The 18,968-nt window shown below is 49.5% G+C and overlaps 1 protein-coding gene across 1 annotated transcript; it reads right to left on the bottom strand.

The window, feature by feature from the left end:
* Positions 1–4,827: 4,827 nt before the first annotated feature.
* On the bottom strand, positions 4,828–17,039 carry LOC123490741 (neurabin-1-like; the record flags this gene model as incomplete). The annotated part of the gene is made up of 6 exons (XM_045220613.1): positions 16,920–17,039; positions 11,216–11,386; positions 9,784–9,837; positions 8,296–8,525; positions 5,275–5,371; positions 4,828–4,942 (listed from the first exon to the last, which is right to left on the bottom strand). Coding segments are annotated over exons 1-6 (787 nt in total), but the record flags the coding sequence as incomplete, so codon positions are not given.
* Between the last annotated feature and the right edge of the window lie 1,929 nt (positions 17,040–18,968).

Raw genomic sequence — 18,968 nt, 5'->3', positions numbered from 1 at the left:
TGTCACGCTCTGGCTCCGGGACTTTGTATGTTGAGCCAGGGTGTGTTCGTTTCGTGGTGTTCTGTTTGGTTGGGTTGTTCTGTGGTTGTATTTCTTTGTGTGTGAATGAGTGACTCCCAATCAGAGGATACTTGAAGTGTCAGCTGTTGGCTTGTTGTCTCTGATTGGGAGCCATATTTAAACTGGTCGTTTTTTTCACCTTGGGGTTGTGGGTTTTGTTCCCGTGTTCAGTCAGTGTTACTGTGGACTTCACGATCGTGTTTTGTTTTGTACTTGTGCTTTAACTAATTAAAGTCATGTTCGTTTCACACGCTGCGCCTTGGTCTACTCCTTCGCGTCAAGAACGGTCGTGACAGAAAAAACCCACCATACAACGACCAAGCAGCGTGTACCAGGAGCAGGCAGCCTGGTCATGGGAGGAAGCGCCAGGAAAGGAGATGGAGAGGTTAGGCGATGGCCCAGGTGGGCAAAGTGTGGTCCTGGGAGGACATGCTCGGGGCAAGGGACCTTGGGGGTAGGATCGGGCCCTGGCGAGAGAGGAGCAGCGGGCGCGTCCAGCAGTGCCATCGTCGGACGGACGAGAGGCACCCCCAAGAATTTTTAGGGGGGCACATGGCATAGGGGCGACTGGGCAGCAGGAGGCTGCCACAGGGCGAAAAGGAGAAGAGGAGAAGGCCACCGGAGTTACGGGAGCCATTGGCGAGAGGAGGGAAGGAAGTCGTAGAGGCACGGCGAGAGGGACTGAGGTGGATTGCCAGTCCGGTCCGGCCCGTTCCTGATCCCCGTTTAAAGCCAGTGGTGTGTGTTCCCAGTACGGTCCGGCCTGTCCCTGCTCCACGCACCAAACCTACGGTGTGCGTCGCCAGCCCAGCCCGGCCTGTCCCTGCTCCACGCATCAAACCTACGGTGTGCGTGGCCAGCCCCTGCCCGGCCCGTTTCCTGCTCCTCGCACCAAGTCTACGGTGTGCGTCGACAGCCCTGCCCGGCTGGTTCTGCTCCACGCACCAAGTCTACGGTGTGCGTCGGCAGCCCAGCCCGGCCTGTCCCTGCTCACGCATCAAACCTACGGTGTGCGTCGCCAGTCCTGCACGGCCCGTTCCTGCTCCTCGCACCAAAGTCTACGGTGTGCGTCGGACAGCCTGCCCGGCCTGTTCCTGCTCCACGCACCAAACCTACGGTGTGCGTCGCCAGCCCTGCCCGGCCTGTTCCTGCTCCACGCACCAAACCCTCTCGGTGTGCAAGTCGCCAGCCCTGCCCGGCCTGTTCCTGCTCCACGCACCAAACCTACGGTGTCGTCGCCAGCCCAGCCCCGGCCTGTTCCTGCTCCACGCGACCAAGCCTACGGGGTGCGTCGTCAGCCCGGCCCGGCCTGTCCCTGCTCCACGCACCAAACCCACGGGGTGCGTCGTCAGCCCGGCCCGGGCCTGTCCCTGCTCCACGCACCAAACCTACGGTGTAGCGTCGCCAGCCCTGCCCGGCCTGTTCCTGCTCCACGCACTAAGCCTACGGTGTGGCGTCGCCAGCCCAGCCCGGCCTGTTCCTGCTCCACGCACCAAGCCTACGGGGTGCATCGACCCTGGTCCAGCTCGGTTCCTGCTACTCGCACTTTCGGGCCAAGGGTGCGAGTCGCCAGCCTGATCCAGCCCATTCCTGCTGCTCGCACCCGGCCAAGGATGCGAGTCGTCAGCCTGGTGAGGTCCGTTCGGCTCACGCACCAAGCCAAGGGTGCGTAGCCGTCAGCCAGGTCCGTCCGTTCTGCCTCACGCGCCAAGCCAGGGGTGCTGCGTCGTCAGTCCGGTGCCTGATCAGGTCAGCTACTCCACTACGGAGTTTCTGAGCAATCCGCTCCGTCATGTCCGGTCCAGATCCAGCCAGCGGGGTCAGACCGACCGGGGCGCATCCCCGGGGGATTGTGGAAGGTGGTGGTCAAGCCCCGAGCCGGAGCGCGCCGAGGGAGAAATGCCCACCCAGCCCTCCCCTCGTTTGGGTTAGGCGTGGTCGCAGTCCGCGCCTTTAAGGGGGGTACTGTCACGCCTGGCTCCGGGACTTTGTATGTTGAGCCAGGTGTGTTCGTTTCGTGGTGTTCTGTTTGGTTGGGTTGTTCTATGTGGTTGTATTTCTTTGTGTGAATGAGATGGACTCCCAATCAGAGGTAATGAGTGTCAGCTGTTGGCTCCGTTGTCTCTGATTGGGAGCCATATTTAAACTGTCTGTTTTCACCTTGTGGGGTTGTGGGTTTGTTCCGTGTTCAGTCAGTGTTACTGTGGACTTCACGATCGTGTTTTGTTTTGTACTTGTGCTTTAACTAATTAAAGTCATGTTCGTTTCACACGCTGCGCCTTGGTCTACTCCTTCTCGTCAAGACGGTCGTGACAATAAGGCAATAACAGCAGAGTTTGAGGGCATAGGAAATAGGAAAGGAGCTGATAGGAGAGATGTAGGGTGTATCTCAGGGTTTGAGTGACACTGACACTATCAATCCCTCAAGGATGTGTAATGTCTCTCCAATGCCTTCTATTGAAATACCCTGATAGAGACTTATAGCTAAGACAGGGGATACGGTGATGGGAGGACAACGTGTCCTTGTTACATTGGCAAAAGACAGAAATAAGTAATGGCGTCTTTTTTGTAGGCACTAACTCCGCCATGGTTCATTGGACAAAGCCTATGAGGAAAAGGAATGGTGTTTTGTAGGGATCTTGGATAAAACGCCAAAAATAAGGTCTGTGGTAAACACAGATTTAAGAGATCTTATACGCTTTGTTCTATGAGATAATCTTCATCAGCTAATGTCACTTTTGTGAATTTTGAAGAAATTTATGTAATAATAAAAAGCACATAAATCACAAAGGCTTCATAACTCATAAAGGTAATGTTAACTGACTAATCTTATCTCATAGAACAAAACGTCTAAGATCTCCTAAGCCTGTGTTAACGTCAGACCTTATTTTCAACATTTATCCCAAAACCCTATTCTTTCCCCATTCATTTTCCCTATAGGAATGGCTGAACGAACCAAAGGTAACTTATTTCTGGGTTTTAGGACTACAAGCTGGCGCGCTCTATAACAGTTATGGAAATAGTGTCCTGAATCTCTCTCACAGTACATGCTGTAAACAATGCATCATCTACACCAGGGGTGTCAAAGTCAAATGGACGGAGGGCCAAATAAAAAATTTAGCTACAAGCCGAGGGCCGGACTGTTCGAATGTTCATTGAAAATTTTTTAAATGACGCATATAGTCTAGTGAACCTAATTGAACCTACTGGAAAACCTAACAAATATATTCCAATATGATCAGATAAATAAAGCAATATTTTCTTAGGCTCTGTCAGTAATCTTTAATTTTCAACAGACACAAAAGACAAATTTCCTTTATATAAAAATCCCCATAACATGAACATTAAATGAAAGAAACCGTTATTCAAGGCACCATCAGTAGCCTATATTTTCTATTTTAGCAAAAGTGGGCTAAATTTACTTCAAAGAAAAAAACAATAATAGCAATTTTCTATCATCCACTCAACTGAAATATTTTTAAAATATAATTGGATTGAAATACAATAAAATAAAGTGCAAAAATCTATTAATCAAAAACAACACTTTGTTTAAGGAGAAGTAACATGCAGTGAAAACAAATATTAAACTTTAACTTTTAAACTTGAACTGAGTAAAAACTCTAAATATGTGATTGCACAGTAATGTTCACTTGTTTGAGGTTGAGGGTGATACTTGGTGGTGTCCCATCTTTTCCACAAGTTCATCAATGTTCGGGGTAAGGCTCTGAGCTGAGGAAATCCTTAGAATTGAGTGGAGGTGTTCAGCACTACCTACTCAGTAAATGGCCGGGCTGATTTAGCGATCTCTTCTGCCAAAATAAAACTGGCCTTGACAGCAGCCGGCCTTGTGATTTGGCTTTTTTGAACAGAGCCTGTGAGATTTGAGGCCTCGTTTTTAATTCCTCTGCCTTTTTGTAGCCTTTGTTCCATGTCCATATTCTTGTTTTTGTCCGCGTGTTTCGTTTCATAATGTCGTCTCAGATTATACTCTTTCAGTACCGCCACACTTTCTCACACAGAAGACACACAGGTTTCCAGCTACCTCCGTGAACATATACTCCGACTCCCACCTTGTTTGAAACCCCGGTTCTCAGTGTCCACCTTCCGTTTTGCCATTTTTGATGGGTATCTGAAAGTTAATTTTACTGTGATGCTGGGACGACTGCTGTGCCAATAAATATTGAAATGAAGCAGCCTACTGCTCGGTCGTCACCGTTGCATTGTGGGAAATGTAGTATTGGTGATGTGTAAAAAGATCTGCGGGCTGACCGGCTTCTGCGGTCTGCGGGCGGTTCCTAATAATAAATCAAGATCATCCCAGGGCCCGTAAAAAACCTTCTCGCGGGCCGGATGTGGCCCGCGGGCCTTGACTCTGACATATGTGATCTACACAGTCGGTTCATCCCAAATGGCACCCTATTCCATGCACTACTTTTGACCAGGGCCCATAGGGAAGAGAAGTGAGCCATGGGGGATGAGAGGGAGGCAGGTAGCCTAGCGGTTAAGAGCGCTGGTTCGAATCCCCAAGCTGACTAGGTGAAAAGTCTGTCGATGTTCCCTTGAGCAAGGCACTTAACCCTAATTGCTCCTGTATGTCGCTCTGGATAAGAATGTCTGCTAAAATTAGAATGGATGGAAGATTCAGGGTCAATCATCTGTATATAACCAGTAATGTGTATTCTATTTCCACAGTGTGGGTATTACTGCCTGGGGAGGAAGCTATACTAGAATATGAGCTCTGGATCTCTCCATCTCCCTGAGACTTACCTCTGGCAGGGCCAGCCATCCCAGGACTCTGCTGTTGGGCACTGTTGTTGTTGTTGTTCACCTGGATGCCATTTTGTTTCATCAGTTGCATCAGCTCAGACTCCAGGGCTGCAATCTGTGAAGAAACCGTTTCAAATGAGTTTCAGGGTTAGCGACCCATGAAGGGTGGCTGAACAGTGGCTCCCTCCACTGGCAACAGCATGTACCAGCAGGGGAAATGTCTAATCAAGGCAGTGTACTAATGTTGAACTGGGGGAATTACATAAGGGATTTATCTTGTACTTAGACAGCTTTGCACTGTACACAGTCAGTATTGTAAGCTTATACATGTACATCAAAGCCATGTACTGTGGCAAGTATGTACTGAATGGTCACCTATAAAGGAATGGGTGTAATCAGCAGCATTGAGAAAATGGTAGAGGGAATATACAGAGAAAGCATAGTTACCCTGACTTGCAGTCCCTGGATCTCCTCCAGGTGGGCCTTCTCTGTATCCTCCAGCCTCTTTCTCTCTGCATCCTCCTTCTGGACAAACTCCACCTCCCTGGAAAAAACAGAGGGGATGGGGGTTAGAAGGGTATAGTTGTGGCCCTCTGACAGGGGTGAGGACAGGGAGAGAGTGTTAGGTGGTTGGATGGTTGGGGACAACTCCTCTGATAGGGGTGAGGACAGGGACAGAGTGTTAGGTGGTTGGATGGTTGGGGACAGCTCCTCTGATAGGGGTGTGGAGAGGGATGTGTGAATGTGAAGGGATGGGTAGAGCTCATCTCTGTGTTGTCTCCTTTAACAGGAGTGTACAGGGGTAAGGGTGCAGTGTGTGTGTGTGTGTGTGTGTGTGTCCTTGTGAACATGTAGAGATGGTAGGAGGAGAATATCCCAGGGAGGATAGGAGCACAGTGAAGTAAAGTAGAGTGACAGTCTGACACAGTCCTGCCTCTCTCTTACAGCAGGGCTGAAGGACGCAAGGCTCCCTCGCACGCATTCACACAGACAGTCAACCATAACAAACCCAACACGGACTTGTCGCATCAAGGGCAAGGGCAATTAAAGGCATTCAGAGCGGAGAGGGGCAAAGCGGTTCTAATGGGAATGACCATAGAGATCAACTCACTGCTGAGAAAGCGGCTGCGGTGTGGAGGAGAGCTGCATAGGAAGGAAGTCAACACAGCTCTCTCTCTCTAAAGCAATGCTTCAACTGAGTGCCACTTGGTTAAAATGTCCTCCAGACTAATGGGTGGAATTTGTTTGTGAAATTGTTTGATAAACATATTATAGGAAAATAACAGGGTTTGAATAACAGATAGTGAGTGTATTACCTAAAATAAGTGACAATTTGAAATGGCCTCTAAATTTGGATTTGAATTAAGAAAACAAAGCTACAATAATAAGGTTTGACATGGCCATATGAACCAAAGTAGTCTGAATAATGTAGTAATAAATGTTCAGGTTTTCAGTCATAAACAACCAGTTTTACTCTCATAGCAACAGATGACATGGACACATCTGAGTGGCTAGTTACTGACCAGAACATAGCAACAGATCTGGAGTGTGTGGCTAGTTACTGACTAGACCATAGCAACAGATCTGGAGTGTGTGGCTAGTTAATGACTAGACCATAGCAACAGATCTGGAGTGTGTGGCTAGTTACTGACTAGACCATAGCAACAGATCTGGAGTGTGTGGCTAGTTAATGACTAGACCATAGCAACATATCTGGAGTGTGTGGCTAGTTACTGACTAGACCATAGCAACAGATCTGGAGTGTGTGGCTAGTTAATGACTAGACCATAGCAACAGATCTGGAGTGTGTGGCTAGTTACTGACTAGACCATAGCAACAGATCTGGAGTGTGTGGGCTAGTTACTGACTAGGACCATAGCAACAGATCTGGAGTGTGTGGCTAGTTACTGACTAGGACCAGAGCAACAGATCTGGAGTGTGTGGCTAGTTATTGACTAGACCAGAGCAACATATCTGGAGTGTGTGGCTAGTTACTGACTAGACCAGAGCAACAGATCTGGAGTGTGTGGCTAGTTACTGACTAGACCATAGCAACAGATCTGGAGTGTGCTTGGCTAGTTACTGACTAGACCAGAGCAACAGATCTGGAGTGTGTGGCTAGTTATTGACTAGACCAGAGCAACATATCTGGAGTGTGTGGCTAGTTAATGACTAGACCATAGCAACAGATCTGGAGTGTGTGGCTAGTTACTGACTAGACCATAGCAACAGATCTGGAGTGTGTGGCTAGTTAATGACTAGACCATAGCAACAGATCTGGAGTGTGTGGCTAGTTACTGACTAGACCATAGCAACAGATCTGGAGTGTGTGGCTAGTTACTGACTAGACCAGAGCAACAGATCTGGAGTGTGTGGCTAGTTATTGACTAGACCAGAGCAACAGATCTGGAGTGTGTGGCTAGTTACTGACTAGACCATAGCAACAGATCTGGAGTGTGTGGCTAGTTACTGACTAGACCATAGCAACAGATCTGGAGTGTGTGGCTAGTTACTGACTAGACCAGAGCAACAGATCTGGAGGTGTGGCTAGTTATTGACTAGACCAGAGCAACATATCTGGAGTGTGGCTAGTTACTGACTAGACCATAGCAACAGATCTGGAGTGTGTGGCTAGTTACTGACTAGACCATAGCAACAGATCTGGAGTGTGTGGCTAGTTACTGACTAGACCAGAGCAACAGATCTGGAGTGTGTGGCTAGTTATTGACTAGACCAGAGCAACATATCTGGAGTGTGTGGCTAGTTAATGACTAGACCATAGCAACAGATCTGGAGTGTGTGGCTAGTTACTGACTAGACCATAGCAACAGATCTGGAGTGTGTGGCTAGTTAATGACTAGACCATAGCAACAGATCTGGAGTGTGTGGCTAGTTACTGACTAGACCATAGCAACAGATCTGGAGTGTGTGGCTAGTTACTGACTAGACCATAGCAACATATCTGGAGTGTGTGGCTAGTTACTGACTAGACCAGAGCAACAGATCTGGAGTGTGTGGCTAGTTATTGACTAGACCAGAGCAACATATCTGGAGTGTGTGGCTAGTTACTGACTAGACCAGAGCAACAGATCTGGAGTGTGTGGCTAGTTACTGACTAGACCATAGCAACAGATCTGGAGTGGCTTGTTACTGACTAGACCATAGCAACATATCTGGAGTGTGTGGCTAGTTACTGACTAGACCATAGCAACATAACTGGAGTGTGTGGCTAGTTACTGACTAGACCATAGCAACAGATCTGAAGTGTGTGGCTAGTTACTGACTAGACCAGAGCACTTGACTTTTCTGTATAAGTTATGTATGATAGTGAACGGTGGGGATGAGTAACTCCCGAAGAGGGGATAGAACCTGGGTTCGTAACAGGCTTACCAAGGCTAAGAATGTTACAGTATATTGAATCAGTATATTGTCTAATTTAAACCAGTTTAGCACCAGACTCTGACTCACTTCTGCTGGAAGTCTTTGATTAGTTTCTTGGCCTTGTTGTACTTCTTCTCTAGGGTGGTGTACTGACACTGGGCTTCCTTCAGGTGCTCGTTGACCGTGTGGCACAGGGTCTGGGCTTCGATCCAATAACTCTCCAGCTTCAACATCCTCTCCTTGTTCTCCTCCATGCTGGCCTTCAGCTGGCTCTTCTCCTTCTCCCAGCGTGCCTTCTCCCTCTCCACCACAGCTAGCTGGGGTAGACAAGCACACATAAGCATGGTATCACACACAGACACACACACACACACACACACACAGCCTACACCCACCACTAGGTACATCATTAAAAACAAACAGTGGAACACAAATACAGTTCTGACAGATTTCCAAATACTGTAATGCACAAGCCAGCGGACTGACTGACTAAATGCACTATGGTATGATGTGTTGTCATGACACCAGTATGGCGATACTAGGAAGTAAGGAAGCAAAGCAAACAAAACATGAAGAGGACAACAGTTCTTTGGAAAACAGTCCTAATGTTGGAAGAAACAGCCTTCTGTTGTCACCCAGAGTCACATTTTTTAAATTTTTTAAAGCTATAGCACACAATATTTTACAAAAGTAGGTTTTGAAGGACCAAAGAGTTTAGTCTGCTTTGTGTTTTTCTTTTTGCCATGGAAACTCAGGTATCGTAGTCAACACTAAAAAAGAGACCATGCTATGGGTTGAACACATAACATAAAACACATAGCACCATAATATACTTGACTTAAGGGTCACTAACCAGCCTTCACAACAGAGAGAAACTAACAGATCATGTAATGACAAGCCCTTCATTGAGCGTAACCTCCTTCTAAACATTTACGTTAAACGTTGTTATTGTATTACATCCTTCTACTCCTCAGGGCAAACTTCTGAAGCAACACTCTCCCAAGGACCACCAGAGCAGCTCAAGCTAAGAGTATTACACCGACAAGCTTATCTTTGATTCAGAGGGGTTGGGTTAAATGAGGAAGACACATTTCAGTTGAATGTATCCAGTTGTACAACTTACTAGGTATCCCCCTTTACCTTTCCCTTTCAATTTCACTAAATCCAGTCATTGAATTCAGTTAATATCTCCTGAGACTCTAAATAATTTCCTGCAGTTTGAGCTAAGCTGTCCTCGTGAGGATGCAGAGGGAGGATAAACCAGAAACTTTTAGAAAGCTCTAGTGTCTGTGCCTGCTTGCATGTCACTGTCACTTAACCACTGCCTCATTCACTGCCCAGACACCTGTGACACGAAACTGCAAGAGGCAACTCTGCCGTGCAGTGAAGCTAAACTGCTGAAATATACATGCAATTGCCTTAAATATTCAGAAATAACTTAAAATAGAAACTATTATACCCTGCACTGTCCAATGACGTCCTTTTTCCAAACATATGTCTATTTTTCATGAGTTTATTGCACTTCCATTGCCTGTAATACCATTCTTAGAGATGACAGCAGGGGATCTTTCTTACCTTGTTTTTGAGCTTCTGTATCTCTGCCTCGGTGACAGTGTGCTTGATCTGCAGCTGAGGGAGTAGAAAGGGAGGAGGTCGATCAGATTATCAAACACTTGGCTGCGCAGCCTCTGTGCTGGACAAGACTCATGCGCACACACACACACACACACACACACACACACACACACACACACACACACACACACACACACACACACACACACACACACACACACACACACACACACAACCACTGGGAAGAGCCACATAGCCCAGCCTATGCGTGACAGCACTCTGTACCACTGACAGGGAGAGACTCACAGAACATGAGACCAAGAGAGAGAGCGAGAGAGAGAGAAAGGTACAAAGTAGAGAGGGAGAGAGAGAAAGGTACAAAGTAGAGGGAGAGAGAGAGAAAGGTACAAAGTAGAGGGAGAGAGAGAAAGGTACAAAATAGAGAGGGAGAGAGGGAGAGAGAGAGAAAGGTACAAAGTAGAGGGAGAGAGAGAGAAAGGTACAAAGTAGAGAGAGAGAGAGAGAAATGTACAAAGTAGAGAGAGGGAGAGAGAAAGGTACAAAGTAGAGAGAGGGGAGAGAGAGAGAAAGGTACAAAGTAGAGAGGGAGAGAGAGAAATGTACAAAGTAGAGAGAGAGGGAGAGAGAGAAAGGTACAACAGTAGAGAGGGAGAGAGAGAAAGGTACAAAGTAGAGAGAGAGAGAGAAATGTACAAAGTAGAGAGGGAGAGAGGGAGAGAGAGAGAAAGGTACAAAGTAAAGGGAGTCAGTAGGCAGAGAGAAAAGTGGAGAGTGAGTGATTGAAAGAGAAAGGGAGATAGGAAAGATATAGTAGTAAGAGAGAGAGGGGAGAGAGAGGCAGTAGAGATAAGTGAAGAAAGAGAGAGAGGGGGAGAGAGAGAGAGAAAGGGGGAGAGAGAGAAGGGGGGAGAGAGAGAGAGAGAGAGGGAGAAAGGGGGAGAGAGAGAGTCCCAGTGAGAGAGATTAGAGGTCTAGGGACAGTAGAGATGACATGATTTCTCACTCAATATCCAGAACACCAGCGCAGCTCAGGCAATTTGTTAAATGTCACACAAGTGTGAGGTGAGGGACAAAAATGTCCTGGTTCCAGCAGTGGCAGTAAGCCTTTTTCAATTAATATTACTTGCAGGTTGGCTCCCTTTAAAAAGGAAAATGGGTTCTAGAAGAAGGTAACGTGCCAAATACTTTATTTCAGTAATTTGTTACTCTTTGACATTGTTGCAATCAGAAACGAGAAATAGTTGTTGTAGAAAGTGCCGGGCTACATTATTAGTGATATTAGTGTAGGAAAATACGTAAGACGTTGTTGTTGGAACTTCTGTCTTTTTAGCGTGCTGAAAGAATAAGACGAATAGAATAGATAGAATAATAAAATAAATAAAATAGACAAATGAAAGGGGTGTCAAGTGACCTCTCTGAACGTCTGGTAGAGTTTGGTAGCGTCCAACTCTGAGGGGGAAAATGATGTCCTCCGTTTCTGGGCAAATCGAACACCTCGATGCTCTTCTCCTTCGCCCTCCTCATCCCCACCACCGTCTGCGGCCAGCCCCGTCCTCCTCTTCATCAGTGGCGTACTCCCGGTCTGAGGACACACACAGACACACACACAACATGAGAAATGAGAATACATTCCATAACTTGTCGTTATTAGGCCTACTACTGCTAGGTAGCTCTCCCCCTCCCCTCTGTCTGTCCTTGATTGCAGGAGTGAAGTCTGGGTGTGCGGAGTCAGGGTTCCAGCTGCAGCTCATTCACCATAATCACCTCAGCCTTTAAGACCCGGTCAAACTTACCACTCATCGTCAGATCATAGTCAAGACGACCATGTTAGTCTCGCTGCCACTCAACCTGGTTATTTTTGCTCTTTGTGTTTTTTGGCCTGTTATATTTACTTTTCTCCTGTGCCACAGATATTTGGAACCTGACTCCTGCCTCCGCTTCACTCCTGCCACCACCATCCTGCTCTCCATTACCGGACCTCTCTTTTGGACTCCACCACGGACACTAGGACATTCGGTACCACACCTGCCCTGATCTGGATCTGTTACCCTCCCTGTACCTGGACTTGCTCTTCCCTATATTTGGAAACCTGGACTTTTGAACATTGTAAATAAACCTGTTAAAACTTCTCTGGCTTGGTGTACTTGTCTGCATTTGGGTTCTATCCAGTTAAATCATGAACAGTATGATCTGACCAACATGAACCCAGCAGACAGTAGCTCGGATACCACCCCAGAGTGCACTCAAATTTGGACTGCCATAGCCAATCAGGGCATTTTACTTGGCCAACATGATACCCTGTTTCAGAGACGATTGCTGAGGACAGTCAGGTGCTGCTTAATCAGGTTCAATTACTCTCCAATCAGGTGTCTGCCCTTACTACCCCTTCAGCCCAGATCAGAGAGCCTTTTGTTCCTGCTCCAGAGCGCTATGACGTGGGAACATGGGAACCTGTGGCGATTTTTTGACTCAATGCTCGCGCTAGTGTTTGAACAACAGTCCCTCACCTACGCCTCGAAAGAGCCCGTATTGCCTACCTTATCAACTCTACTAGCGGTTCCGCTCGTGCCTGGGGGGATCCGCGGTATGGGGAAGAGTCAGTCGGACATTTGCAACGCTTACGTTGCCTTCACCACTGTGGAGATGAGGAAGGTTTTTGGACCACCCAGTACGAGGCAAGGAGGCTGCGAAACGGTTGTTTTCTCTTCGCAGGGGGCTCGTAGTGTGGCGGAGATGGCAGTGGAGTTTCGGACTTTAGCAGCAGTGAGTGGTTGGAATGACGAGGCATTACAAGGAGTGTTCATCAATGCTTTGTCTGAGACTTTAAAAGATGAATTGGTGTCTTATGATGAATCGCCTCGCTGGATAATCTTATTTCACTCACTATCAGGTTGGATAATCGGATTCGGGAGCGCCGCCGGGAGAGGAGTGCTAGTTCCAAGCAACCTGTCTGTCATCAACAAACTCCTCCTGCATCGTCGTCCTACGGAGAAAGCCGTGTCTTCCAGTCGATACGCAGGAGCACTGGAACCCGGCCTGGCGGTGGGTCGTGCACGGTTGTCCTCAGAGGAGCGTGCAGTCGTATTCCAGGCTCGGTCTGCCTGTATTGTGGAGAAGCTGGTCGTTTCGTTCCTTCCTGCCCAGTTCGTCCGGGGAAAAGGGCCGGCTATCATTAATGGGAGAAGTTTTGGTGAGCCGAGCAGCGGATTCTTCCTCTTCTCCCGCATTCTGCTCCAGGCATCCCTCCAGTGGCAGTCCCAGAATTTCTCTGTTAGTGCGCTGATTGACTCTGGTGCCGACTAAAGCTTTTTGGATAGAGAGTGGGCTCAACAAATGGATTTGGAGACTGTTCCTATGGACTGTCCGGCTGCAGGCTAAGGGTCTAAATGGACAATTGTTGGACCCGTATTACCCATCAGACTGTTCCTGTTTGTCTTAGAGTGTCGGGAAATCATCAGGAGAACATTCCAATTCCCATATTATCGACTGCCCACAGACTCCCTGGTCCTTGGTATCCCCCTGGCTCATAAGACACAATCCACATTGATTGGGTACAGGTGGCATTGTTTCATGGAGCACATTTTGTCATGTGAATTGTTTGTGTTCTGCTCAGACTCCTGCCAGTACTGTGCCTCAACCTCCTGGAGTCCATGGATCTTTCTGCTGTTCCTGACGTGTATCATGACCTGGCATCCCGTTTTTCTGCAAACACAGAGCTACTTCTGCTTCCTCCTCACCGGCCTTACGACTCAGTGGCCATTGACCTCCAGCCAGGAGCCCCGCTCCCCCAGCAGTCGCCTGTACAATCTCTCCCGGCCGGAGACGGAGGCTATGGAGAACTACATTCGGGACTCCTTGGCGGCAGGTATTATGCGTCCTTCCTCGTCACCTGTAGGAGCGGGATTCTTTTTTTGTTGCTAAGAAGGATAAGCCCCTCAGACCCTGTATTGATTAACGTGGACTTAACAACATCACCATTAAGAACAAGTATTCTCTGCCTTTGATTAATTCTGCTTTTCCCCTCCTTCATGGTGCTACCATCTTTACGAAACTGGATCTACGAAATGCGTATCACCTGGTGCGCATTCGTAAGGATGATGAATGGAAGCTGCCTTCAACACACCCTTGGGACATTTGGAGTATCTGGTTATGCCTTTTGGGTTGTCCATGCTCCTGCTGTTTTTCAGGCACTAGTCAATGATGTCCTTGGGACATGTTGAACTCGGTTTGTTTTTGTCTATCTGGATGATATCTTGATTTTCTCAGAGTCCTCCCAGGAACATGAACTGCATGTGCGCCCAGGTGTTGCAAAGGTTGTTGGAGAACAAACTGTTTGTGAAGATGGAGAAATGTGAATTTCATGTGTCTGAGACTCTTCGGGTTACATCATAGCTCAGGGAGTTGCGGATGGACCCAGCGCTAAGATCTCTGCTGTCACGGACTGGCCAGCTCCCTCTACCCGCAAACAACTTCAACGATTCCTGGGGTTTGCGAACTTCTATAGGAGGTTCATCAAGGACTACAGCCGCATTGCGGCGCCACTCCGCTCTCACCTCCATCTCACGAACCGTTCGCTTGGAATGAAAGGGGGCCGAATCAGCGTTCGAAGAACTGAAACATCGCGCCTCAGCTCCCATTCTGATGCAGCCGGACCCCCGACCGCCAGTTTGTCGTGGGAGGTGGATGCATCCGACACTGGGGCAGGTGCAGTGTTGTCACAACGTCTCCTGAAGATAACAAGCTGCATCCCTGTGCTTTTCTCTCAAGGAAACTTTCTCAGGCAGAGAGGAATTATGATGTTGGCAATCGTGAACTGCTCGCCGTTAAGCTGGCTCTCGAGGAGTGGCGCATTGGTTGGAGGGAGCGGAACAACCTTCATCGTTTGGACGGATCATAAGAATCTGGCTTACCTCCAGTCAGCGAAAGCAGCTCAACCCCGTCAAGCCAGGTGGGCACTATTTTTTGGGAGATTCAATTTTTCTCTGTCTTACCGTCCTGGGTCACGCAAGCACAAGCCTGACGCCCTGTCTCGTGTTCATTCGGCTGTTGATACTGGTAGTAACCCTGAACCCATTTTGCCTCCTACCTGCAGTATTGCAGTCATCACATGTGACATCGAGGGGATTGTTAGACAGGCTCAACATCATCAAGCTGACCCTGGGAGGGGTCCTCCTAACCGGATGTTTGTCCCTGAGTCTGCTCGCTCCCAGGTACTTCAGTGGGGCTCACTCGTCTCCCCTTACCTGTCACCCTGGAGTTTCGCGGACCCTTGACTTTGTGCGACGGAAGTTCTGGTGGGCCACGATGGAGGCGGACACTCGAGCCTTCATTGCTGCTTGTACGGTATGTGCACGAAGTAAAAACTCCACCCAGGCTAGCGCTGGTCATCTCGACCTCTACCTATATCCCAGCCGGCCCTGGTGCATACTCGCTATGGGATTTTGTCACTGGACTTCCCCACCTCGTCTGGTAAGACTGTCATTCTTACGGTGATTGATCGTTTTTCTAAGTTCGCTCATTTTTGGCCCTACCTAAACTGCCCACTGCCAGAGAGACGGCTGATATTTTGGTTGAACATGTGTTCCGCTCTCATGGTCTACCCACGGATATTGTCTCTGACAGGGGTCCCCAGTTTGTCTCCCAGGTGTGGAAAGCTTTCTGTAAAGCTTTGGGCATTACATCCAGCCTGTCCTCTGGATATCACCCTTCAGAGCACACGGGCAAGCCGAGAGTGTTATGTATGGTACGACGTGCTGTACGTGCCGTACTGTACGTTGTTATGGTTTCACGTACAGTGTGCGCGTTACGGATGAATGGGTTGTCAGAATGCGTGGCACATGTCATTAAACGACAGAGTGATGTTCAATGTGAAACTGTGCAGATGTCCGTTCTTTTCACAACTAGGCTAGATATAACATTGGCGACGAGGATGGGATAACAGGGACAGTCCGCCCACCCCCCTGCAGCCTCTCGATGGCCGTCCCCACCCCTGGGAGCACATCCAACTGGACATCTGTGGCGAGATCCATGGACACGCAGTCTCCTCACCATCAGCGCTTCCTGGTGGTGGTGTAGACCTCCACTCTAGGGTGGCGAGAAGTGGTTCCTGTCGGAACTGTCACAGCACAGGCCATCGCGGGACATCTAGACAGCCTGTTCACAAGGTGGGGCCTACCCCTCACCCTACTACCCACGGACAATGGGCCCCAGCTAACCTCTGCCGAATTCTCCTCATATCTCAGCAACAAGGGAATCAAACACATCCGCACGGCCTACTACAACCCACAAGCTAACGGAAGGGGTGAACGCGCTTCAACCAAACGCTGAAGAACGGCATCAAGCGCACCTGGTCCAGGGCTGCCGTTCCAAACTGCTTTGAATCAAACGCTAATGCACTACAGAGCAAGCAAACACACAACAACACAGGTCTCCCGGCATCCCTCATGCTAGGTCGTGAGATGCAGCTGGGTGAGGTGGGTTTGCCTTTGCTTGCTGGAGTACTGGCGCTGCGGTGTCGTTGCTCAACCTTGCCACTTACTACAAGTTTTCAGTCACCTACCACTCTCAACAGCCCTCCACTGCCCTGTGTGTGGGTACGGTAGATCTAAGATAGACATTGTAGGCACCCTCCAGGTCCCAGTACACTACGGCACCAAACATCTGCCATCATTCAGCATTTCACGTTGCAAAGCGGGGTGCCAACCTCCTGGGCCTCGACCTCCTTCACAGGCTTGGGATTCACACTGAGAGATGACAGTGGGTCAGCTATCTACCAGGTTACCTGCACACTGGCAACAGAACTGCCGACTCTGTTTGATGGACTGGGCTGCCTCACAGCCTTACTCACAGGCCCCTAGTGAATCCTCGAAGTGACCCCAGTCATGCAGCCTCTTCGGCGACATTCCCCTTTGCACTGCGTGATGAGACAAAAGATCTCCCAGTCACAGTTGATGATGCAGGCATCATTGAGCCAGTCAACGCTGCCCCCTGGACTTCAAACTTGGTTTGCAACCAAAAGTCCGGTGGAATCGGACCTGTGAATCTCCGTGCTGTGAACAAGGCCGAACATGCTCGCTAGATAAGTACCCCCTTTGCCTACAGCCTGAGGAGCTGACGCACAATTCCAGGCAATATCCACGATCTTCCGCGAAGCTCCGGTACCCGTTCAGGGTTATCTTCAGGTACCCCTCCATGCAGCTATCAGAGACCTCACAGCCTTTGTTGAGCCACGCCATGGCGTGTTCCTTATATACGCATGCCTTTTTGGACATCTGCTTCGCCCCAGCTAAGCTTCCAGAAGGTGATGAGCACCATCCCGCGCTGGAATACCTGGGGTGGCGGTCTCCATCTGGATGACATCGTGGTCTACGACCCACCTCCATCCATGGATTATCGACTCCCGAGTATTCAGTGCTTTCTACTGCGAACAACCTGACCCTGAACGGTTGAAAAGTGCACCTTTGCAGCTCCAGCCGAAGTCGGTTTTGGGGCTGCCTGTCGCCCAAAAGGCAATGCCCCCTCACTTAGTCGAACATTGAAGCCGGGTCCACGGATCCCGAACCGACCTCAGCCTCTCAGGTGGCCTCATTCTTGGGCACGCATGACAGCACTACCTCCGAGTTTCTGCCCCACTACTCTCAGACCACAGCGCCCTCTTCCGCCAGCTCCTCAAGAAGGATGAGCCATGGGCCTGGACGGGCAGCCTGCTCAGACGCTGGGTCCCGCTCACTGAAGAGCCAGCTCACCACAGCCCCAGTCTTGGCTCCTTTGACCGTCTGCCACACATTGTCACATGTGACGCCTCAGCTGGAGCGGCCAGGAGCTGTCTCACAGCTGCAGAATGGCATTGAGAGGCCCGTCCGCCCAGCCTCACAAGGGCCCTGAGCCCTACAGAACAACGGTACTTTGTGGTAACGAGAAGCACTGGCCTGTGTCTGGGCGTCTGCGAAGGTGGCACCCTCTACCTATATGGCCGTCTGTTCACCTCCGAACCGACCATCCAGTCCCTCTCACCTCACTGTCAGCATCAGGAACTGGGCCACAAGCCACTTCGGCTGCACAGATGGGTCGACCCGCCTCAGACAGTATGACTATCAGCTGAAGTTCACTCGGGGGAGGGATAACGTGGTGGCAGACCTCCTCTCACGCTCCTTGACGCTCCTACTCCAACCGTCTTGCCAGACGACAACGGGGAACAGAGCTTGTACAAATGCTCTACGCTCCTCTTCAGTCAGTCGTCTCACTGGAGGAGCTGAAGCAAGACGTCAAACAGGATCCCACACTGTCTACCCTGCGCACCTACATACGCACTGGATGGCCAAAGCACATGTGCCCGGAAGAGCTGTTACTTGTCACAGAGTGAATGCACCGAACTTTCTTAGTTGGGAAGAAAGTCTGTCTCTCTCGAGGTTTTTGCACTGTGGTCCCGAGTGGCCTGCAATGCGTGTTCTATCCATATCGTGTACGAGGTCATGGGCATAGTCAAGGTCAAACAGCGATGTCGAGACCTTGCGTAGGTGGCCAGGCATCGACCCACGACATTGAAGCCCTGGTCAGGATTGTGCTGCATGCCTCCTCAGTGGGAAAACAGGACAGTCCGCCCCACCCCTCTGCAGCCTCTGTGGCCGGTCCAACCCCCTGGGAGCACATCCAACTGGACATCTGTGGCGAGATCCATGGACACGCAGTCCCTCACCATCAGCGCTTCCTGGTGGTGGTGTATGACCTCCACTCTAAGTGGCAGAAGTGGTTCCTGTCGGAACTGTCACAGCACAGGCCATCGTGGACATCCTAGGCAGCCTGTTCTGACAAGGTGGGGCCCACCCCTCACCCTTACCACGGACAATGGGCCCCAGGCTAACCTCTGCCGAAGTTCTCCTCATATCTACAGCAACAAGGAATCAAACACATCCGCACGGCCTACTACAACCCTACAGCTAACGGAGGGGTGGAACGCTTCAACCAAACGCTGAAGAACGGCATCAGAGCCAACACCTGGTCCAGGGTGCGTTCCCAAACTGCTCTTGAGATCAAACGCCACGTAATGCACTACAGAGCAAGCAAACACACAACAACACAGGTCTCCCGGCATCCCTCATGCTAGGTCGTGAGATGGAACTGCCACTGGACAGACTCAGAACACAGAGAGTAGCAGAACCGGTGAC

The sequence above is a fragment of the Coregonus clupeaformis genome, unplaced genomic scaffold (assembly GCF_020615455.1).
Source record: "Coregonus clupeaformis isolate EN_2021a unplaced genomic scaffold, ASM2061545v1 scaf4580, whole genome shotgun sequence".
NCBI lineage: Eukaryota > Metazoa > Chordata > Actinopteri > Salmoniformes > Salmonidae > Coregonus > Coregonus clupeaformis.
The sequence above is the reverse complement of the archived record's forward strand: the minus strand, read 5'-3'. Positions and strand labels throughout refer to the sequence as shown.